This window comes from Natator depressus, chromosome 10, assembly GCF_965152275.1.
Source record: "Natator depressus isolate rNatDep1 chromosome 10, rNatDep2.hap1, whole genome shotgun sequence".
Taxonomy (NCBI): domain Eukaryota; kingdom Metazoa; phylum Chordata; order Testudines; family Cheloniidae; genus Natator; species Natator depressus.
In genome coordinates, this window is record NC_134243.1 from 83,157,435 (window position 1) to 83,180,851 (window position 23,417).

Genomic DNA, 23,417 nt, shown 5'->3' on the forward strand with positions numbered 1-23,417 from the left:
TACCTCGGCCAATCAAAGGCCAGTTCACACTCCCCGGGAGCCTATCGGAGCCAGGCCAACCTGCCGATCACGTGACCATCCGCGGCCCCGTCTCTATGGCTTCGCGTGTCGGGGGCGGGCTGTGTTCTGACCCCGCCCCCAGAGCTGGTTTCCCACGAGGGGTGGTGTCTTTCGTCGCCATGGAGACAGCGTCAGGGCCTGCGGGAGCCGGGGGGGCGCGGCTGCCGCTGTTGCCCCAGGGGCCCTTGCCCCGCCCGCGTGCGGGCCAGAGCGGCCTGGTAACCGGGGCGGGGCCCAGCCGCCGGGGCCGAACGGGGACGGAGCCTCGGGCAGGTCCCACCCTTGGGGCGGGGCCGCCGCACTCTGGGCAGGGCCCCCTGGGGGGGAGAGGACCCATCCTGGGTGTGGGGGGTGGAGAGGACCCCATCCTGGGGGGGCAGGGCCCCCCTGGGAGAGGACCGCACCCTGGGGAGGCAGGGGGTGGGGCAGGGCCCCCCTGGGGGGGAGAGGACCCCATCCTGGGGGGGCAGGGGGTGGAGAGGACCCCATCCTGGGGGAGCAGGGGGTGGGGCAGGGCCCCCTTGGGGGGGAGAGGACCCCATCCTGGGGCAGCAGGGGGTGGGGCAGGGCCCCCCTGGGAGAGCAGGGGGTGGAGAGGACCCCATCCTGGGGGAGCAGGGGGTGGGGCAGGGCCCCCCTGGGGGAGCAGGGGATGGGCAGGGGCAGGGCATTGCAGGAGTTAGATCTCCCTTCTGGGTGGGGTGGATCATCTCAGGGAGGGGTGGGGGTGGTGATGGGCCGTGATGAGGGGACCAGGTGCCCCATCCCACGCTAGGCCCTGGCCCTACTTCCCCGGCCCCACACCCCCAGCTGGAGCCCGCACTCCTGGGCTGTCCTAGCAGTTGGCCTCCTGTGGTGCTGCCCACCACTGATGTTAGACCTTACCCGTACACCTGGCACACCCGTCTGCCTCTCCCGGGAGGCTGGGGCACCCTCCTGTGGCTCCATCAGATACTTCTGGGAAGCACACTGGGGCTGTGCAGTTACATTCCCTATGACAGGCGGGGCCTGGGGTGCATTAGGACTGCCGGCCCATCACATGGAAAGTAACTGCATAGCCCCCGTGTGCTGCAGTGGGAAGCCAGTCTGTCTTTCTGTTATATCTCCAGGGTGCCCATTGCTGTCGTACCTACGCACCATGTTCAGGTGACAGCATAGGCCTCATAACCCCATGTTACATTGTTTCTTCTGTGCTTGCCCAGGCTATTGTAATGGCCGATTTTCCTTGCCAATCACTGACATTGCTGCCTATCAGCCAGCACATGCTGGCATTCTAATTATAAGGAATCATAGAATCATAGACTTTAAGGTCAGACAGGACCATTATGATAGTCTAGTCTGACCTCCTGCACAATGCCGGCCACAGAATCTCACCCACCCACTCCTGTTACAAACCCCTAACCTATGTCTGAGCTATTGAAGTCCTCAAATCATGAGACTTCAAGGTGCAGAGAATTCTCCAGCAAGTGACCCATGCCCCACACTGCAGAGGAAGGTGAAAACCCCCCAGGACATCTGCCAATCTGTCCTGGAGGAAAATTCCTTCCCGACCCCAAATATGGTGATCAGCCTTGTCCTAAATCCCCTCCGACTTTCTGCCAGTGAACAGTGCAGTAAGCTGGCTTGTGTGCACCACTACACTCTTAGACGGCTTGTACGTTAAAGATGCTTATGTGTAAGCAAAAAGAAAAGGAGTACTAGTGGCGAATACAGACTAACACGACTGCTACTTTGAAACCTGTCATTATGTGTATGCATAACCTGAACTCAGAGCCCCATATCGCACCATGCCAGACTGGCCTCATAGGCATTGCTGGTCATTATATAAAGGCCATTTATTTCCACATAAATCATTCCAATGACCTTGGACCTAAATGGAGGGTGGGGCTGGGACTTGCATGTGTGGTTTGTCCAAGCAGCAGCTCACTGACCATAACACATTCCCATCCAACAGTGCATCTGGCTAAGCATTCAGATGTATTCTTGGGATCTTACGAAACTTCCTGAAAAAAGGGAAAGTAAGGAGCAAGTGGGTGTGGGTAGACACATCCCTCATCCAAGGGAGTGGGTGCAAGTGTGGAGCCGTTGAAGATGTAGAAGAAAACAGTGACTGGAGCAGATGTTTGCACTGGAAAGCTATTGTGCCAAAACCTGTTAACTGGGAGGGCAATGGGGGTCAAACTTTAGGTGACATGACTCTAAGCCTCTCAGTTTGTGTGTGGCAATCCAACGGTGTGCAAAAATACTGTAACTAGGGACACGGTATAAAGGGTCACCCTTTTCCCTGTATGCTGCCTATACGCAGTAGGACAACACAGTCAGGCTTCTCAGGTATTTAGAAGACACAGGAGTTCTATTGTGGAGCTAGAAAGGTCTCCTGGGGCTGCTTCTTAGATTCATCACACAGGTACGTCTTCCCTAGAAATAGCCCCACGGAGAGCTCCTGAAATCATTTCTTCAAGAGTCGAATCTGATCTTCAGTGTGCACTAGTGAGTTAATGTGACCGCTGTAACCTGGCGTAGAGCGAAAGGAAAGGAAAAAGGAACAGCTTCTGTGGGTGGAAGGCTTGCTGGGGAACAAGGGCAGAGAGAGAGGCAAGACTGATTCCCTGGGTCATTGCGGGGGTAGGCCAGGAGAAAAGGGCAGACAGGTATAAGAGAAAGGACTTGCTAGAACTTGCATATGCCTGGGCCTTGGTTGGGTTTGGGACACTCTGATATTGGCCGGTGCTGGTACTTTAAGCTGGTAGTTCAGGTTGTCTTGCACGTGACATACTGATTAGTTTCTTCATATGCAACTTGTAAGAACAGCTAACAGAATGAAGATGAACTCCAGTGACAGCAGCGAATCAGAGAATGATACTGAGGAAGAGGAGGAAGAAGAGTTTGCAAAAGATATGCGTCAGGATGGCACTCCTCAGGAGGGAGCTTTTGAGGCAGAGGACACATGCCTAGGGCACAAGAGTGAACACAGTTCAGGTGGGAAAAGCGATCTGCCGACTGTCTCACTGATCGATCTGGAAGAACAAACGACAGAAGACTGTGAAGCAGAGACCACTCCAAGAAAGAAAAAGAGAAAACACAGGTGAGTTTCCTCATCACCTTCCTCTGCCTTCTACTTCCGTGTGTACCTCAGGCTGTCACCTAGGCCTACCAGACCTCACTGTCCTACCAGACCCAAAGAGGAGCCAGCAAAGTCTGTGTGGCCAGCTGCCTATTGGGTTTTTATTTACTATCTGTTTCAGGGGCATTCAAAGGCCACTTATCTCAGGATGGAACGTGACATGCTGAGAACGTTACCTTTTCAGGTGTAATTACTGTGGCTGCCCAGTACCCTAAACCCCTAGGCTGCCAGTAGTGTGCTAGGCACACCACAACTCAGAGGCAAACACTGTAGATGCTTCAGCATCGGGGCCTTATAGGCACTAGCCCTGGTGGTCCCAATAACCACTCAGAGACATGGCTAATGTGAAAGGGTATTTTTCTAGGGATGGCAGGAAAGTTTGCAGATACCCTAGCTATAGAGACTTGGGCAGTTAGCGTGCAAAGGGTCTGGTAGCAGTTCTTGTTTGGGCCCTGGGGCTGTCCAGTCAGGCGTCAAGACTCGTCAGTGTGACGGTAAGACACAGGAAGTAATTGTCTGCAGCAGTTAGTTCATGTTAGTTCACCTTCTCTCTCAGCACTGGTGAGGCCTCAGCTGGAGCACTGTGTCCAGTTCTGGGCACCAAACATTAGGAAAGATGTGGACAAGTTGGAGTAACTCCACAGGAGAGCAACAAAAGTGATGAAAGGTTTAGAAAAACTGGACTATGGGGAAAGATTAAAAAATGTATGTTTAGTCCTGAGGAAAAAAAGTGTGTGGGGGGGTATTTGATCACAGGCTTCAATTACGTGAAGGGCTGTTATAAAGAGGGTGGTGATCAATTGTTCTCCATGTTCACTGGAGATAGGACAAGAAGCAATGTGCTTAGTCTGCAGCCAGGGAGATTTAGGTTAGATATTAGGAAAAACTTTCTAACTATAAGGATAGATAAACTCCAGATTAGGTTTCCAAGGGAGGTTGTAGAATCCCCGTCATTGGAGGTTTTTAAGAACAGGTTGGACAAACGCCTGTCAGGGCTGGTCTAGGTTTACTTGGTCCTGCCTCAGCGCAGAGGACAGGACTAGATGACTGTGTGAGGTTCTCTCCAGCCCCACGTTTCTATCTTCTTCTTAGCATGTGCACAACATTCCTCAGGTGGCCCGTGACCAGCATTCATCATCAGTTTGGTCCGCTGGTTGGATCATTAGCTTCCCCATCTTGGGCCAGGTGCTGATGGGGAGTGGGTCATGAACGCTGATCCATGAGCCCAGCTTAGTGCCTGTGGGGTGCCCCCTAGAGTCCAGTCTCTGTTCCAGCAAATAGGTGCTTGTAGGGTTCCAAGCCAAGCTAGTTAGTGGCTCTTATTGGGGCCCCAGTGCCCTGGCTTCCTGCCCAGCTGCTGTTCCTCCAGGAGTACCACACAGACCTGCACACAGCTGTATCGTCGAGCAATCTCAGCCTGTTCCACGTGTCTCTATCCACAGAGGCTGGGGCTTCTCTTCAGCTGCTGTTGTGCAGCTCCCATTCCCAAAACAGAGCCTGGCCACATCCTAGTTCAGGACCTGCCATGGGGAAAGGGAAGTGCAGTGGGATGGGGCTGATGGGAATTGTAGTTTCATTCTTTGGGAAGCCTGTGTGATGGATCTGCATCCAGTCAGCTCTGGATGGACCATTGCATGCATGTGGTGGCCTGTCAAGGCTCTGGCTGCCACCTCTATGCTGAAGATGAGGGCAGTTGCAATCTACTCTATTTTATGTACATCAAAGGTCAGATTGCAAAAATTGTGCACACAGTTTGTATGTGCAAATACAGCTGTGTGCACAATTGCAGGAAGTTTATAAACAACTAACCAGTTACCTGCCTGACTGACAGTTGGTACGCATGAATTATGCTGATGGATTTCTGCACATGCAGTTCTGGAAATCTGATCCTGAAGTGGGCAAAGTTTGGGCATTACCACTGGGGCATCAGGGAACATTTTTTACGTAATTTATTCTAAAACTTCTGCCCTCAGATGCAAAGGGAGAAACACATCATATCCCTTGCTGTAAGAAATGTTCACTTAGCTTGTTTATTCATACGAAAAATAAGCATTTGGTGAGTAGTGGCCAGGGAGAACATGTGTGCCAGGTCTCAGCCATTTACCATCAAACACCCTTCAAAAAACAGCAGACAAAAGTAGAATGAATAATGGGCAGCTCTGAATTTTGGGGCCTGGACGCTATTGGGGTCTTTGGGGGTTGTTCAAAATCAGACAAGGAATCTTGAGTCACTCAAATTCCCCCAGTGTGGAATTCCAAATGGGAACCTACTCCTTGCTCCAGGCCTATCTGCCCTTTTGCTGGGACCAGAGCAGATTTGCTGAGTGTTTCTGTACAGGTAGACATCATTAAGTCACCATCGTTGCACAAGTCGCTGTGTATGGAAAACCAGATGCACATAGTAGAGGAGTTTGGGCTGTGATGACATCACGTCTCTGGGATCTAGAATTCACAAAACAAAATCTGTGAAATGTTTCTTTAGTCCTGCCATCCTAGCTGGCCTGGGAGCTACCATCTAATGGTAGCGCAGGGGCTGCCCCCCAGACTAGGAGGACAAAGGGTGAGTCCCTTCAGTAAAGCTGGCTAAGAATAGCTCCCTGGAGCCTGCCCACTCTGGTGACCAGAGCATGTCTGCACTGAGCCATTGCTTTCTCCTCTCTCTCCATTCCAGGCTGCTCTCTATCAACCTGACCAACTGCAAGTATGAGAGTGGTGAGTCGAAGGCAAGCCAGGGCTCCTTTTCAGACCATATCTCACTGGCAAGTGCTGTGGAGCCCCCGCACCTGGAGAAGGCTGTTAGCACTGGGTTTGGGCTGCACAATGGCTTCAATGGATTGATTGCTGTTTTGGAAGTGACTTTTGCTCTGGTGAAAGGTGCCAACTTGACCAGACTTTGGGCTGAAGCTCTCTCCTCACTTAGTGGGTGCAGCTCTGGTCGCAGCACTGGGAGCTTCCCACCCACACTGGCCCCTGCCAGTGTGTCTCACTCCTGGTCTGGAGAGCCCTACCCCTCTAGGAGTGCCAGGGGAGTTCAGTCTCCGTAGCACATTCTCTAACGAGATTGCCAACAGGGGCTCAGATAGTGCCAGTTGTGAGGCAGATGTTTGCAGTGTTGACACTCGCGCACTGAAAACTGTGCACTCGTTTCACTTACAGCAGGACACTGAGCAGCCTGGGATGGCAGTGATTTGCATATATTACTGGCCTGGGCTGGATCCGTGCAGGACACCCCTCCCCTCAAGCCTGCGTCTCCAGGAATGAACTTTGGGCAGGTGGTTTAGGATTCTCACCTTACTCCTCTCTGTGGGAGGGAGTGGCGTTAGAATACATATGACAGCATCTCTGTCCAGGTATTGGTTAATGCCAATTATACACAAGTTCCATATTATGGAGCACAATTGCTGTACTGAAAGTTACAGTCTCATCTGCTGTGGAGAGAACACAGAGTTTCTAGATGGAATAATGGACACTGGACGCCTCCTCTCAAAGAGGTGCCAGATACTATGATGATAGGCTCCTTCTAAGAAGCTGAGGCATACTAGGCACCTCCAAAGATCTGGTGTCAGGCCTCTGTCTCCTTCCTGGGACCACCAGACAAATGCACTTCCAAGGCTGACATATTTCATTAGTCAAGGAGTGAGATCCAGTGGACAGTTCAGCTAAGGGAGGGGTATGTTCCTGCTACATTCCCCAGGGTCCCACCAGGTCTTTCTCCCCTTTGGAGGTGTGGGTGGAAGTCCTGGGGTGTTCCTTTCATTGCCAGCCTGTTCCCATCTACTTCAGCTGAGAGATGTGTGAACTCTTGGGGCCCATTTCCATGCCCCGCCTGGAGATGCCTCTTGCCATGTGCTTGTTTTGCTGTAGTGCGGCGTGCTGCCCGACACTGTGGCCTAAAAGAAGTGGGGGAGGATGAGGAGTGGACGGTGTACTGGACGGACTGCTCGGTCTCTCTGGAGCGCGTCATGGAAATGAAGAGGTTTCAGGTAAAGACACTTCATGGACAGGCCGCGAGTGTGAGGAGCTCAGGCAAGGAGGACGAGGCAGGGAGGAGTTGGTGGGATGTCATGTGGTGCAGTGAAGTAGAGTATCCAAGGTCAGCAACAGTGCTACCCTTGTGTTACCTATGGGACAGTCTCCACAGCCTGTCTGCGTCTGTACCAGGGAGAGCAGGATCCCAGCAGCACCCCGAGCCTTTGCCCTGTTAGTACCCCTGAGGTGGTGCCATCAGCCACAGGTTGAAGGACAGCTGGAGAGCTGCCACCCTCTCTGCTGCTGAGTCCTTGTTCAGCACATGGTTCTTGTTGATCAGCTGCTCCTCTCTGTGAATCATGCTGTTCCTGGAGAGGGGAAACCACAGGTTTGAGAGAAGAATGAACACAACTCATGCTGATGGGGCTCAGAGTAAGCACACCTGGCAGGGTAGCTGTCTTCCTGTCCTGTTCTTCCCTGAACTGACTCACATTGGCTCTCAAGCGTTATCACTTCTGCTCCTTTTGCTGACTTGTCCTTTCTGCTGCACGTTGTTTCAGAAAATCAACCATTTCCCGGGGATGACGGAGATTTGCCGGAAGGACCTGCTGGCCCGCAACCTCAACCGCATGCTCAAACTCTTCCCCAGGGAGTACAGTATCTTCCCCCGCACCTGGTGCCTGCCTGCTGAGTGAGTGACCAGCACTGCTAGCCAGCAGCTGGACAGGCGGACGCTGTCTGCAGGGAAGGGTAGTGGGGACCACTGAACTCAGCTTCCATGGGGAAGGTGCTTTCTGGAGGATCCTCTGTTGACTCTGGGTCTCAGTAGCCTTCCTTGGGAAGAAGGAAGATGTGGCTCTGTATTTAGAGAGTCCCAGATCCCAGAATGTAATCGCATTGCATTAGGTTGTGGAATTGTTCCCCGCAGGGAAGGGGTGGGAGCCCCATCCCTAGAGGGATTTAAATCTGAATTGGAGTAAACCCCAGGAAATAGACTGCAAGGGAATCCTGCCCTGGCCCTCAGTGGGCAGGGGAATGAGCCTAAAAGGTCATTTTTGCTTCTGACTTCTGTGATTCTGTGGGATTTCCCCTAACAGTCCATGAGCACCCCTCCTTGGTCAGCTGGAGGGATCCTTCAGGGTGGTGTGCAGGACCTGGCCGCTCCCTGGCGGAATGGGAGGCTCATTGCTGGCCTAGGAGGGATGGACTGTCCATGTGTCTGCAGTGGTGCCCGCCTCCCAGCACACAAGCACCCCTGGCCTTGCCCTTTGCTGGTGAGGGGGACATTCAGCACACTAGCCAGACGAGGCCTGGAAGGGATCACAGCAGCATGTGGTGAGGTGTCAGTTCACAGGGAGAGGGATCAATAACCTGTGGACAGGGTGTTCAAACTGGGACCTGAAGCACGCTCCTACCTTCATATTTAGGCATCTAAATAAGTGGCCTGGCTTTCAAAATTGAGGCGCCCAGCAGCTGGCGTAGAAACCAATCAGTGTGCAGCACTGTTGGAGATTAGGCCATATATTTAGATGCCTAAATCTGAATGTAGGAGGCTGACTCTATGCCCCAGGTCAGAGCACCCTGGCCTGGGCCTCCGGCCTCCTCTCACATCCATCCCTGTCCGGTTTGGCAAATGCATTTTCAGGAGAGCCCGCAGGAATGTCACCATTGTAGTTTATTGTTTCATTCTGCTTGTGGCCAAGGGTTGGTTAGTTTCCCCCTGCTCCCTCCACAGTAGCAGAGCTAAAACCTTGCTGGGTCCTGACTAGGCAGCAGCTGCCGTTTCGTTACCCTTTCTCTGTGGTGGAGACGGAGATATTAACCTAGCAGGGCTTAGAGCCATAAGGGCTTTCTCCCCAAGGCTGTGATGAGACAGTGATAAATAATGTACTTAGGAGTGGCCTAGTACGGTGTAGGACTGCTCTTCTCGCTGCCCCGGCAGTGCTGAGCCCTACACGGCCCAGCATGCAGTGCTCCAATCAGCCATTGGAGAGTCCTGCAGCTCTAACAGTCACTACTTCTTCATTACATAGCTATGGGGATTTCCAGACCTACGGGCGCATGAGGAAAAACAAGACGTACATCTGCAAGCCAGACAGTGGCTGCCAAGGGAGGGGCATCTTCATAACCCGCAACCCAAAGGAGATTAAACATGGGGAGCACCTGATCTGCCAGCAGTACATATCCAAGGTAACGGGGCTCCCATGTCCTGGAAAAAGGGTGTGAGCTTCTGGCCTCCCATGTCCTTCCAGTGTCCCGTGCCCCACTGCTGCCAGCCTTCCACTGTGAAAGCTCAGCCAGCAGCCTCGAGGTGGCCACCTCCCAGCAGGGCCATCGCCAGGCTGCTCAGCGTTTCTCCTTCCCAGCTGAGCTGTGGAGAGTGCAGACCCGGAGCCATGCAGCCACAATGCAGCTAGCAATGCTTTGTGTCTCACGGGCACTCCCCCCTTTTTCTCTCACAGCCCTTCCTTATTGATGGCTTCAAATTTGACCTGCGTATCTATGTCCTGGTCACATCCTGTGACCCCCTGAAGATTTTTGTCTATGAGGAAGGGCTGGCCCGGTTTGCCACCATGAGGTACATCGAGCCCAGCAGCAGCAACCTGGTAAAGAAGGGACTTTTCCAAGCAACTGACATAGTGTCAATAGGATTAACACACACTTGCCCTAAGGGCAGCAGACCACTGGGAAGTCAGGGCCTCTTTCTCTTCTTCTCCTTCCTCTGCCTCCTGCTCGGTTTTGCTCCTCCCCCCTTCCTTTTACTCCATGTCAGGATGGTTATTTCAGGAGCTCCAGGATCCCCCAGGTGGGCTGTTTCCTGGCCTTATCCACCTGCTGCCACATCTCTGATGCACAGCCCCCGTTCCCTTGGGTCTGCTCTGCTCCCTGCTTTGCCCAGGCTTCAGGGGCAGAACAGGGAGCAGAGTGATTACCCCCCTGGCAGCATCCAGAGATGGCAGGAGGAGCGATGGAGAATGGGGAGATGGAGAAGGAAAGGGAAGGGGAGAAGGTCTCCTCATTGGGCTCTGTGCCTTACACAGCATTACCCAGAGGTGGAGTCCATCCAGACACCTCTAGCAAGCACTCATCCCGAGCTATTGCCTCGGCTGGGAAGTACTCTAGCTAATCTGTGCCGCATACCTAGAGCCCTGCGCTATACAAAATTTATATGCGCATCCGAGCCACGATCCACAAACGTGGTTGGATGTCCGCATCTATGCATGTGGATAGCCATGGATATCTGCAGATTTGCAGGGCTCTGCACATACCTACCTACGGACACAGTCCCTCCCCTAGTAGCTGAGTGTCTCAGGGGGTGTTCTGCTTTGGGATCAATAAAGAAAAGGGGCAGATTCTCTTCTCTGCTCCTCTTGCAGAAATTGCCTGCACCTCCTCTGCTGGGGGGCAGCATGGGGCATACCCCAGTGGGCATAGATCTAGTGTAGCCCACTCCTATCTCCCACTCCTCAGCACTGGCATATGGGGTGGGCAGAGGGCATGGCTCTCGCTATCTCCAGGTGGCAGATGGTTCCTCAGAAGCCACTGCCAGTGGCTTGGATGACACCAGTCCCCTCGCAGGTCTAATTTGTGCTGGTGTGAACAATCTGAGAGATGTGTCCAGGACCAGCTGGCTGCTGCTGCACCAGGCAAATTTCAGCCACAGCAGGCTCATGTGTTCATACGTTTGTGGGGTTTTGCTGCTGACCTGAAATCAGGCGTCTTAGAGTGGAGGGGTGAAGAATTTAGGCCTGGGGTGAAGGAATAGCCTTGGGGAGGGGAGGAGGTAGTGGTGCTGGGACAGAGGTGAGGTGCTGGTGCTGGGGCAGAGGTGAGCTGCAGTTGCCAGACAGAAGGCTAAGCATTGCTGAGCATCTGGAGCCTCTTGTCTCTCACTGGCACTCAGAGATTGAGTGTGAAGGTCTCTTGCTGTCCCTCTCTCAGGACGATATCTGCATGCACCTGACCAACTATGCTATCAACAAACATAATGAAAACTTCATCCGAGATGACATGATGGGCAGTAAAAGGTACCATCCTGCCTATGCCACCACAGGCCCTGTTCACTTCCTGCTGGGAGGCCAATTGATGGGGCAGCATGCTGTGCGGGCTCACCCCATGTTCTCTTTTAAGGTCACTTAGGTGGAGATCACCCGCTTTAGGGTCTTGGGCTCCTGGTCCAACTGTCTCTTTGCTTGTTAATTCTGAGCACAGAACTGTCCCCTCAGTTTAGCTCCTATATCTGGGCACCTCTGGGGCTTTGCTGGCTTTGTAAGAAGCAGCACTGGGGCTCAGTCCCCTGAGTTCCCCACGCCGTTCTGAGCCATGGAGCCAGTGTGGTGACATTGCTTGCTACTGCTGCAGACCCACTTTGACTTGGGCAGCTCTTATCACCTCCTTGTTCCCCAAACAGGAAACTGTCTACCTTGAATGCCTGGATGATGGACAACAGCTACGACACGACAGAACTCTGGGAAGACATTGAGGACATCATTATAAAGACCCTTATCTCAGCCCACCCTGTTCTGAAGCACAACTACCGCACCTGCTTCCCCAACCACATCACTGGTTGTGCCTGCTTTGAGATTCTGGGCTTTGACATCCTGCTAGACAGAAAGCTGAAACCCTGGCTGCTGGAGGTGAGTGAAAACCTCTCCGGTGGCCTGGAAATCTCCCCCTCTGCACAGCAGATGGTTGAGGGCTTTTGTCGCCCAATGAGAGAATTAGAACTAAAGCCTGGGGCATGTTTCAGATAGTTTTAGTTTGATTGACACTGCCACCTGCAATCTCTGCAGCACTCCATTATATGAGGATCTCTGGAGGCAAATAGCCAAGCAATCTACAGTCCACAAGGAAACATCTTCCGCAAGTTCCTGGCATAATAACAGGGACTCCCCTGAGTCACTGAGCTGCGTGGATCTCTGCAGCACCATTCAGAACCTGGGATGACCTGTGTGTGCTCTCCTCAGTGTCCTTGGTGGTCAGTGAGAAGCCAGGAAGTTATACCTGCAGCCTGGCTGATCATTAGATGGCACTTTGTGCCGTGAAAGCAGCAACAGCAAATATCAGCCCCACACAGCAGCACACATGCTTACTGGTATTACCATGATAGGAAAGATTGCAGCTGTGGGACAAGAGGCTGCCAGAGAGGAATGAAGGAACAGGAGGTGGTGAAGGGTCTGAGGCCAGCAATCCTGCTGCCTGCAGCAGATTTGTGGAGCTGCACGTGTGTGTGTTAGACTAGCCATTTGTCTTGGCAGGTGAATCACTCTCCCAGTTTCACCACGGACTCGCACTTGGACCGAGAGGTGAAGGACACTTTGCTCTGTGACGCCATCAACCTGATAAACCTGCGAGCCTGTGACAAGAGGAAGGTGCTGGAAGAGGACAAGCGACGGGTGAAGGAGCGACTCTTCCAGGCCCACCAGCCACCTCGTGAAGCCAGGTACTACTCACCCCAAGGAGGAGTGCTGCAGGCCTTTGGGGAGAGCAGGGGGCACAGCAGGGAACAGAGTAACGAGCATGAGAGGCCAAAGGCTGCTTTGTGGCCGTTGAAATCCCTCTGAGGCTGTGGCACTGTTGAGAACATTGTCACCTGTAAGGGGAGAGGGCTCAGGCTTTCAGCATCCCGGAGGAGACCCGTGTTTGAGGCTCCCAGCCCTGGGACATGTCTGATTCCTGGTACTCTAGACTCAGCCCCGCCCCAGGCTGCTTACTACTTCTCCCATTCAATTGTGCTGTTTTGGTCACAGGGCCCTCCCTGGCCATCCTGGGGCCCTGTACCTGGTGACTCGTGGCCTTTTTCCCACAAAAGTTTTGAGACTCCAGCTTCTCCATAGGGTTGCCAACTCTGACTGAAGCTATTCCGGGAGATTCTCCCCCCCCCCAATATGACATAATGTCATTATTTTAAAATATCCTATGAAAATCTCCTGGATTGCTTTCAATAGTCACCAGGAGATGGATGCCGATTCCGGGAGACTCCTGGCCAATCCTGGAAGGTTGACAACCCTACTTCTTCACAAAGCAGTGTTGCTTCCCTGCCCATTCGTGCAGACATGTCAGTTCATGGCTAAAGCCAATACACAACTGTTGAGGCCAGTTTGGATTGGCCGCCTATCGAGGCAGGGTGGGCAGGAGCTCCCTCCCAGACACCAGTTTCAATTAATTACATCAGGTAACTAAAGCCTGGACACGAGGGGCATATTAACCCCTGTGCTCTGCTGCCCCTGGGTCCATAGGTGCTAGAACTCGGGGTGCTGGGGGGCTGCCGCACCCCCTGGCTTGAAGTGGTTTCCATCATATCCCGGGGTTACAGTTAGGTTCAGAGGCTCTCAGCACCCCCACTATAAAAACTGTTCCAGCCCCACTGTGTGGGGCTGGGCTGCCCCCTCTCCCAGGCAGGCTGGAGTGCTCACAGCTGGATGAAATGTGGCAGGCCCAGATGAGACAGCTGAGCTCTTGTAAACTGGTACTGTTGGCTGAGAAGGGTGGGAACCATGGGAGCCCTTCAGTTGGAGAGAGGAGCTTTGAGCCTCCCTGCTTTGCCTGTACTGCCCAGCTGGAGGGTGCATTGGCTTGGTGCAGTGAATGCATGCCAGCGTTCCTAGATGGGGAAGGGGAGAAATGCCAGCTAGACTCCTGGACAGGGCAGCATCTGGAACCTGTCCCACCCTGCTGCCTGTACAACAATCTCTAGGGATGTGTCTGCCATGGCTCCTCCTGCCTTCATCTTTGCTTTCTGACGGCAGACGTGAGCAGTTAGAAAACAGCCAGGCGGCCTGGCTGGCCCAAGCGGAGAAGTATGAGAACACGCACCTGGGAGGGTACCGGCGCATTTACCCTGCACTCGAGACAGACAAGTATGAGCCATTCTTCAAGCACAGCGGCTCCCTCTTCCAGGAAACAGTGGCTTCCAAGGCAAGAGAGGAATGTGCCAGGTACATTGGTCCTGTGGAAAAGCCCTCCTCATTGGATGCCATGAGGCAGAGAGTGTTCACCGCTTGTCTCTCTGTTGGGAACATCTACTGCTGCCTAAAGCATGTGGAGGGGTGAGCGCCTAGGAGAGGAGCCCTGGCTCCATTGCCAGGGGAAGGCACTGTGTCCTCCACATAACCTCTCCGCCCTGCCTCTGGATCTGAGAGGGAGACATGCCAGAGTCCATTGTTTATGGATTCTGGAGGTGGTTTATAGCATGTGTCCTGGTGCATTTGAGTAGACCTGTCTCCACCCCATCTAGGTGGCACAACCTGGTGCAAAGGGCATTTCCTTATGGGGGTGGTAACAGCTTTTAAGGGCCTGGGGCCATTTCCCAGCACATTCACCATCCTGGACGCTGCTCCGGAGAGCAATCCTTGGCTGTGCCGTATGTCACCTCCATTGGGGTCAGCACAGCTTGGCACAAGATCTCACACTGAGCGGCAGTGACCAAGACTGTTGGTTCTTGCCAGGCAGCAGCTGGAGGAAATTCGCTTGAAGCAAGAGCAACGAGAGGCTACAACTGGGAAGAAGAAAAAGGAGCGAAAGGAGAACCTGCAGGGAGAGTCAGCTGGGGAGAAATCCCGCATCCGCAGCAAGGCCAAGGTTCCTCCCACCCGCCTCACCTACAGCAGCACCAGGACCTGCGACAGGAAGGTACCCCTGCTCTCATCCAGCATGCAGCTCCATGGGGCATGTCAAATGGAGCCACCTGGCACCAGGAGGAGAGCTTGGGGCACTGACATCTCCCACACCAGCCAAGGACTGAGCTCGTCTTTGTGGAGTTTGTACTGCTGCTGACCTGTGCTGGGGAGTGCTGTGAACAGCCAGCCCATGGGAGTCTATGGCCCCCCTACCCCTTTTACCCCCGACTGGAGTCTCCTTCCTGCTCCACACTGGAACTTGTGACCCAGGCCCTGTTCCTGACCCCAGCATAGTTTGTGGCCTCAGTCACTCTCCTTCCTCTGTTAGTCTGTCGCCCAGCCCCCCAGCCCATGCTGTAACTCGAGGTGTATTTCTGTCCTAAGATGCAGCAGATGGTGTTTGACTCCATGCGGCCCCAGGAGATAGTGGAAGATGAGGAAGTAGAGAGGATCAAGGCTCTTCTGCAGCGCGAAAACCTCATCCGGGGTCTGGGCATCGTGGATCAGCTCTCTCGGCTGCTCCACACAACTGAGCCCAGGCCTGTGGATGTCCACAGGCCCCACATCAATATCTCCGAGAGCCAGGTAAAGGTGGGCTGCTCACAGGCACCTCCCAGGGCTAGTGCAGTAGGTGGTATTCTTGGTGGTCCTGCACAGACAGGAGCAGGAGGAGCTGAGTACAGTGGAGTCGCATCTTATGCAGGGGTTAGGTTCTAAAGTCAGCCCGTAAGGCGAAAATTGCATATAGTCAAAAAGAGAGAGAGATAGAAGAATGAAAGAATAGAAAAGGGAGAAGGATGACTTCAGCGTCGTTATGCGCAAACTGGAGTGCCTCAGGATGGCCAGGAGCATTGTCTACAATCAGCAACGCTTTAAAGTCAAGTCCTTTCTCTTCGAGGTACCGCTTGACCTCCGGAATTAAACACTCTGGAACCAATCCAGAAAGAATGCTGCCGTCACCCAAGCCTTTTTATTTGATTGCCAGAACACAGGCAGGAGATTTTTGTTCTTGCCTTTTAGGGCACAGGGATTTGCAGCCCTGTAGAGCAAGCCCGGCTTTATTAAATGCCCAGCCGCATTGCCACAAAACAACACAGTCACACGGTCTTTAGCTGCTTTGAAGCCAGGGGCTTGTCTTTCTGATTTCGAAGTGTAAGTGCGGTTGGGCGTTTTTTCCCAGAAGAGCCCAGTCTCGTCAGCATTAAAAACGTGTTCGGGAAGAGAGCCCTCTTCTTCTGTGACATTCTTTAGTTGTTCGGGGGAGGCTTTTGCTGCCTCTTCGTTGGCAGATGCAGCTTCACCAGTAGTCTGCACGTTTTTGAGGTCGAAGCGGTTCCTAAACCTGTTAAGCCGACCTTGGCTGGCTCGAATTCCTTCTCCTCAGAAGGCTGTCCTCTTCGGCGGGAGGTTTGAACAGCACATGGAGGCTAAGAGCACAAGTTTACAGTTCATGTCTTCCAGCCATAAGTTTAACGCCTTTTCAGTCTTCACTAAAGTCTTATCACGCACCTGGCTCATCACCTTAGCGGTTATTGGAGCACTTGATGCCACGGCTTGATGAATTTCTCTCTCTCTAATCTTGATGGCACGGATGCTAGATTCGTTGCGGCCATATTTACACGCCACGTTGGAGACCGACATACCATCTCTCAATAAGTCCAACACAGCCAGTTTTTCCTCCAGCGTTGGAACAGATCGCTGTTTCTTCGGTTGTGCACCAGATCAAGTAGTTGGCTTGCATTTAGGGGCCATGTTGTACGAAAAATACATATCTTTAAACACTAGAATCACACTCAGCGCGGCGAGATGCTCACACTCAGCGGGCAGCGGTCGATCCAGCAGGGGTTGATTTATCGTGTCTAGTCTAGATGCAATGAATCGACCCCCGAGCGCTCTCCCGTCGACTCCTGTACAGTACTCCACCGCTGCGAGTTACTGTTATTTTTCTTTTTTTTTTGCCGAGTGTGTATAGTTGAATTTGCATAAGTTAAATGCGCGTATGATGCGACTCCACTGTACACTGGGCATTGCTGGCTTGGAGAAGTTCCTCTGGCTGGGTTAAATGAGAATGGGTGCTGGGTCTGGGTCCTTGGATTGGCCTGGTTTTATGTTAATTTTTCCTGTGTTCAAAAGGGTTGAAAAGGGATTCCTCAGGGGCCTCCCAAGAGTCCAGAGGAAGGTCCTGCAGGCACTTGATCTGAGGGGCCCCATCTTTCAGCACCCCATGGAACAGGTCACGGGGGCCTCTGTGGAAGTGCTCCCTATGGAGCCCACAAGTCCCAGTGCGCATCACAGCCTGGTGTCCTGGCTCAAGGTTGAGCTGTGCACTCTGGGACATCTGCTCTCAGTGGCCTTGTCTTCACTAGAGTTAGCTAACAGGAGTGGAAGCCTTGTGAAGAAGAGGAGCTGCTCTGCTGGAGAAGACGGGGCTGTTGTTCTTGGCCAGCTCTACACTACCAAGTTGTGTTGGCAGAGCTGTGTTGATGAGGGGTGTGAAAACACACACCGCCCACAGGCTCTGCCTGCAGAACCCCAGTGTAGACACAGCTGTGCCCACAGACGAGCTCTTCTGCTGGCTTAGCTAGCATCATTTGGGCAGGTGGCCTTTCTATAGGGACCTACAAATTACTCCTGTTGGCATACGCTCTGCGGGCATGGTTTCATGGGCAGAGCCTGTGTGGTGTACACTAGCCCATATAACCACTCATCAGACTTTAACTGCACTTCGGGTATATTTCCAGTGATCAAGTGCAGGATGTGGTGAGAGGGTTCCATTCACAGTCCTCAGGGTGGCTAGTATTACTGCCCAAATGAGCTCCTGTAGGCACCGGAAATGCCTTCAATGCCCCTTCCTTCTGCAGTGAAAAAAATTACTTTAATCTGTAGGGAAAAAAGCAAGTCTGGGGAAGGCAGATTCTCTGTCAAACATCAAGCCCTCCTCCATTCACTGCAGGTGTTCCACTTTGTTAGGGAAAACACATGGCCACGAGTATGATTTTCTGCTGCACTCTCTGTCCTAGTGCAAATATTCATATACCAATGAGCAGCAAGCAGCAGGAGAATATGGCCCTCCAGTGCTGGGCCATGAGAAACCCCCTAGAGATCAGATCACCTTTAGACACAGGGGCTATTTCTCCATTTCAGTGACAATTTTACTAGCTGAAGAAAGTGAACTCTGGAGTAGCTGTCTAACAGCTGGGAGACCTATGTAAAGGGAGCCCTTTGACCAAGTGGGGCTGAAAGGAGCGACAAAGACTTGTCTAAAAATTGCACCCTGACAAATGCCCATCCCTGATCTCCTGGCATTCTGTGTGGGGCTGGCCCGTTCCAGGGAATGTGACAGCAGTCTGTAGTACGTACACTAACGGCACACACAGTGCGTGTCACGTAGCTTGAGTGCTTTAGAAACATGCAGTGTGCTAAGGATAATTAGCAGGGCCCTGTTCTCAGCATAAAGCAGGTCACTCAGGTGGCTGCGAGCTGCCTGCAAAGCTACTGGCCCACTTTGGGTGGGTGTGTCATGGTATCAAGCCCATCTTTTGGTGTCTTGAAATCCAGGGTGGGTGTGTCTGTGTAACAGAGCCACTCTCGCTGAGCCAGAAGTGATGGGCTGCAAGCAGCAGTTCTCTGGCCTATGTTGTACTGGAGGTCAGACTAGAGAATCACAATGGTCTCTTTTGGCCTCAGAATCTCTGACTGTAAGTGTGGGGTGTAAATGGAGTGAAAATGCAGGGAGGATTCTCAGGGGTGTAACAGTAACAGGTTAAATAGCGGGGTTGGGAAGAAATTTCCCCCCAGGTCAGATTGGCAGAGTCCTTGGAGGCCTTTCACCTTCCCCTGCAGGATGGGGCATGGGTCACTTGCAGGGTTAAACTAGTGGAAATGGTGGATTCTCTGTAACTTTAACTCATGATCTGAAGAGTTCAGTGACTCAGCCAGAGGCCAGGGGTCTGTTACAGGAGTGGGTGGGCGAGGTTCTGTGGCCTGTGATGTGCAGGCGGCTAGACTAGACGATCAGCATGGTCCCTTCTGTTCTGACCTTAAAGCCTATAAGGAGGACAGCCCTTCTCTACTCCCTAACCATGCCCACCCAGGAATTAAAACACACGTCGCTGCTCTTCTTTTCTTCCAGCCGCAGTTCCTTCAGGATGTGTTTGGGAACCGGGAGACACAGGGGTTAATGACCCTTGTCCCCCTCTCGCTCCTGGGAGGCACAGTCCGGGAGTTAGGACAGCAGATCTTGCAGCAGCCTGCGGCCAGAGCCCAGATGCTGGGCAACCAGGGCTTCATTCCCACCCTCCTGGGTACCCTGTCAGGGATGGGCCAGAGCATCCCCTACCGTGCACAGTATAAGCCACAGCATGGTCTGCAGCCGCAGAAGAACATGAGCTGGTTAGGAAGCCACACTCTGGGGACACCGATAGTCACTGAGCCCTGTGCTCTGGCAAAGATGCTGAAGGAAGGAGGCCGGAGATTCTCCAGCGCCAGAAACAAGGTCGAAGGCCGTGAGTACAGAATCGGGGTCTGGCATACTGCTGGTGTCAGTTCTAAAGCATCCTTTCTTTTGGGAGACATAACCCAACTCTGAGTTGCCTTCCAGGCATCTATGGCTCTCCTGTTCTCCCCATTGGTATGGTTTGGTTAGCGGGAGACTTTCCCTCGTCTGACTGGATTCCCAGGGCATTCTCCTCTGGCACAGCTGGTGACATGGTAGAAGTGTTCCATCGTACTTGATTTGTCTCCTAATTTCCAGCACTGAGACTCTCACAGGGGCCATGGATGTTTGAAAGGTCTGGGTGCCATTAGTGTCTAGTTTCATGTTCAGGGAGTAAGCAGAGAAATTAAGCTCAGAATCAGTGAAGACCCTCAGAGACCCGTAGAGGGTGAGTGTGTGCTGGACTCTAAGGGCTGGAAGCCAGTGGAGATCTTTGTCCCTGAGGAGATGTGTTCTCCTCCCCTGCACCTGCACATGGGACCAGCTGCTGCAAAGTGAGCAGGGTGTAAGTTCATCTGTGTTTGGAAAGGGGGGCAGCAGCAGGCAGCCGCCGTGATAGTGTCTGAGGAGAGCAGTTGTTTTAGAAATGGGAGTGGACTGGGGGTGCCATAATGCCCCTTCAGACAGTTATGGCCCAAGAGTGTCTTAGGGGGTCCCTGTGAGTGACATGGCTCCAGGGTATCAGTCAATAACCCTGTGTATTCCCAACCAGGCTCCTGAAGGAGTGCCGCTACTGGGGGCGCTGCACTGTAGGAGGGGGTTGCACAGACACTGTCACTGCAGGGGGAAAAACTCAACAGTAACTCTGGTTCTCCCACTGTCCCCTTCCCGGAGCCACACTGCCCTTCCTGCTCCCTGCTGCAGTCAGGGCTTCTGGCAGAAGAGAGGAGTTGAGGGGCAGGGTATTTATCCCCTCAGTCTTTGGAGAACTGCCCCAGCTTCCAGCCAGTGCCTTAACATGGGTCTGTGGCCATGTAGCCTGGCATGCTTGAGGCAAACACCAAGAGGCATCTTTGGTGTCCCTCCTGGGATGCTCCAGCCCTGCTTTGTATCCCTCCTGTGCTCTCATTTCAGATGCCCACGCCCCCAGGCGGCCCCTCCATGTGGCCAGTGGTTACTCTGACTCTCTGAGGTACCTGGCTCATGCTGGCAAGGCTCCAAATCACACGTATAGTGACTGCACGTTCCCCTCAGTGACACACCCCCTAAGCCGTGCTGCAGTCCACGAGCTAGCCATCAACTCTGCCTCTGCTCCCATCGTCCAGCGCTCAGACACCTCACACCGCGCCAATGCCATGTCCATTCTCAACTTCAACCACCACAGGTAACGGCCCTGCCTGCAGCTGGCTTCCAGTGAGCTCCTCACCACTTGTGCTGCCTGCAGAGCTAGTGTCCCCACAGGAGGAGGTTTGCCCTGTTATCCTGGCCAGATGCCAGCTCGAGTACATTATTCTTCGCCTCCCCACCCCTCCTAACAAACTCCTCCTGTGGAGTAGTGTGTTCTGTTAACAGCAGATATGGCCCACTGCAGGGATGGCTGCATTTCAGAGCCATGGCAACTTAGGCCAGCCCTGTTTGAACACTGTAAAATGGCTGGAGACCATCAGGAATGAAACGATCAGCTGGTATTTTCACCCACTGGTGCCACCTCTCAGGCCCTTGCTTCGTTCTCCCTGGGTTGCATTACCTGTAATGAGCCATGCTGTAAATCTGCTGAGAGCTTGTCCCCATAGTCCCATTCCTGATTCAGCAGAGAAAAGCTCCTTACCCCTCTGGCACCTTGGAACATCCCTCTTTGCAGTGCGGGTCCCGCTGCCATGCTGGAGCAAGTCCACAGACTCTTTTACCAAGCTCTTCCCAAACGGGCTATAACTCGGCCTTATTAGATTGTAAACTCTTTAGGGCAGGGGCTATGTTTGTGCGGTGGCCAGCACCACAGCGAGCTAGCCTAGCTGGCCTCTAGGTACTGGTGAATAATGGTAATCCATGCTCCTGTAATGCTGCTGTGGGCAGTTTGCATTGGAAGTGACTGCCCACGGGATTTGATTGGGTTGATGAGTGGGGGGTCAAGCCACATGTCTAAACCCAGTTTTGCTTGTTCATATCCGACTGTACAAAGAAAGCTAACCTGGGGTCACCATGCAACCTGTGGGAGTGAGGATACCAGCTACGGCTAAATCGATACGAAACAAGAGGCGAATTGCCGCTCACCGTTGCCCCTGGGCCCTGCCCTCAGGAGCTGGGATGGAATTCTGTCCTCACCCAGAATGTCTCAGGTTAACCCTTATTTCCCATTTGAAAGAATGTTTCCATCTCTTGGGCTTTCCCATGAAGCTGGATGGAGGAAGCATTTGCCAAAGGGTCTGGCGAGTGTTCAGAACTAGGGCTGAGCAAATGGATTTAGTGAGAGTGCCCCCGGTTTGGGTAGTTGGTGTGCACCCTGCCTTTTGCTGCCACTACAAGCCCCCCGGGAGCGTTCTCCAGCACAAGGTCTGCACTCAGGTCTGAACAGGATCCCAACATCCCCTCTGCCTGCAAGGCCCACTGGGCTGCACCAATAAGCTTGCAGAGGGCCATAGGCTTAGCTGCTGGCAGCTGGTTTTGCTCTGTAGTTTCCTCTCTCCCCAGCACGGCTCACCTGAGCTGTTGAGGGGGAGAAGCATATTGATTCTTTGCTCCCCAGCTCTCTGGCTCCTCCAATCTGATCTGTTTGTGATCCCCCAAGCAAACCCAGACCTTCTCTCATCAGTGATTGCTTGCTTCTCCCACAGGAAATGGACCTGAACCTTGGCCAAACAGTCTCTGGGGAAGAAGGGGACCAATGGCCTTGGGAATCCTGCAGCCAAAGGTGATGGCTGTGCCAAAAGACATGATTTCTTCTGCGTGGAAGGGAGAAAAACCTCCAAGGGGACAGGCAGATGAGGGGGAGACAAGGGAAACAGTGACCCCAGACCTGCTGCGATGACCTGGCAGCTAACGATGAAAACGCCGGTGTCTGCTGCAGATGAGGAGCCCCTCAGTGAGGGCTGAGCACTTCAGACACCATTTAGTGAGCACTCTAGAGTCATGTCTCCACTGGACAGAGCTGTTTTCAAACAATGCTGTGCAAGGGATTTTGTTAATAGTATTCGGCACCATCCTCTGCAGCCAACTTTGTCCTGTAGCTGGGATCCCAGCCTGTAACTGCAACCTCTCCCCCACACTTACTGATCAGCACTCTAATAGCAGGGCAGCGTTAGTGACTCAGGGCAGGGCTTATTTCCTTCAGGGCTGCAAGAGTTTGTTCTTTTGTATCTGTCTTATTAAAGTTTTGTACGGTTTTACAATTCTCCGTCAGTCTGTCCTTTTGCCCGTGACCCCTGCAGCATTGCCGCAGATGGGGAATGGTTTTCCCTAGCAAGGCCTGACTCTGGGAGGTACTCTCTGATTCCTCCCTCCCTAGTCCCCACTGGCTGGGCTGCCCTCCACATACCTTAGGAAAGGAACCTGCTGGCCTATATTCAGGGTTGTTCAGGGCTCTCTGTGGTGCCTAGCTGCAGGAAGCAGCGCATGAGGGTCAAAACAAAGCAGTTGCTTGCTTGTTCTACTAACCCCTTTCATTCCCTCACTGCGCGAGAGGCTGAGTGAGCACATAGCAACAGCCACTCGATGAGTTCACAGGGACTGACAAATACCAGACTGGCTCAGACCCACAATCCAGCTTGTCCAGGATAGGGTGACCAGACAGTAGGGCAAAAAATTGGGACGGGGGTCAGGGGTAATAGGAGCCTATATAAGAAAAAGACCCAAAAATCGGGACTGTCCCTATAAAATTGGGACATCTGGGCACCCTAGTCCAGGATCCTGTTTCCAAGAGTGACTAGTACCTGATGCTTGAGAAGGTGAAGAACCTCCCAGGAGGCAGATGTAGGGTAATCTGCCCCATCTAGGTTTTAGTCTAATCCCTGGTCATTAAAGATTGTTTTAAACTGTGAAGCACAAGGTTTAATTTCCCTGTCAAAATACTTAATGATAGTGGAATATTCTGATCAGCAGTTGTGTGAAAAGTGTTTCCTCTGATTGGGTTTGAACTGCCCCCCCGCAATGTCACCGAGTGTCCCTTTTTTGTGTTATGAGATGGGGAGAACAGATGCTTTCGATCTCCCTGCTC

The 23,417-nt window shown here is 53.0% G+C and overlaps 1 protein-coding gene across 2 annotated transcripts; it reads left to right on the forward strand.

Moving 5' to 3' along the window:
• The first annotated feature begins 172 nt into the window (after positions 1 to 172).
• Positions 173 to 22,186, forward strand: TTLL13 (tubulin tyrosine ligase like 13). 2 transcript variants are annotated; one of them, XM_074966700.1, is made up of 16 exons: positions 173 to 333; positions 2,872 to 3,145; positions 5,856 to 5,896; positions 7,049 to 7,167; positions 7,714 to 7,844; positions 9,187 to 9,343; positions 9,616 to 9,759; positions 11,096 to 11,181; positions 11,565 to 11,790; positions 12,412 to 12,596; positions 13,903 to 14,091; positions 14,602 to 14,785; positions 15,157 to 15,357; positions 18,905 to 19,277; positions 20,342 to 20,591; positions 22,039 to 22,186. In XM_074966700.1, exons 1-16 carry the CDS (start codon positions 180 to 182, stop codon positions 22,049 to 22,051), a joined length of 2,727 nt encoding a protein of 908 aa, XP_074822801.1. In that variant the 5' UTR covers positions 173 to 179; the 3' UTR covers positions 22,052 to 22,186. The 2 variants fall into 2 exon arrangements, with proteins under 2 accessions (XP_074822801.1, XP_074822802.1); XM_074966701.1 differs by lacking the exon at positions 173 to 333 and adding an exon at positions 810 to 1,206.
• The last annotated feature ends 1,231 nt before the right edge of the window (positions 22,187 to 23,417 follow it).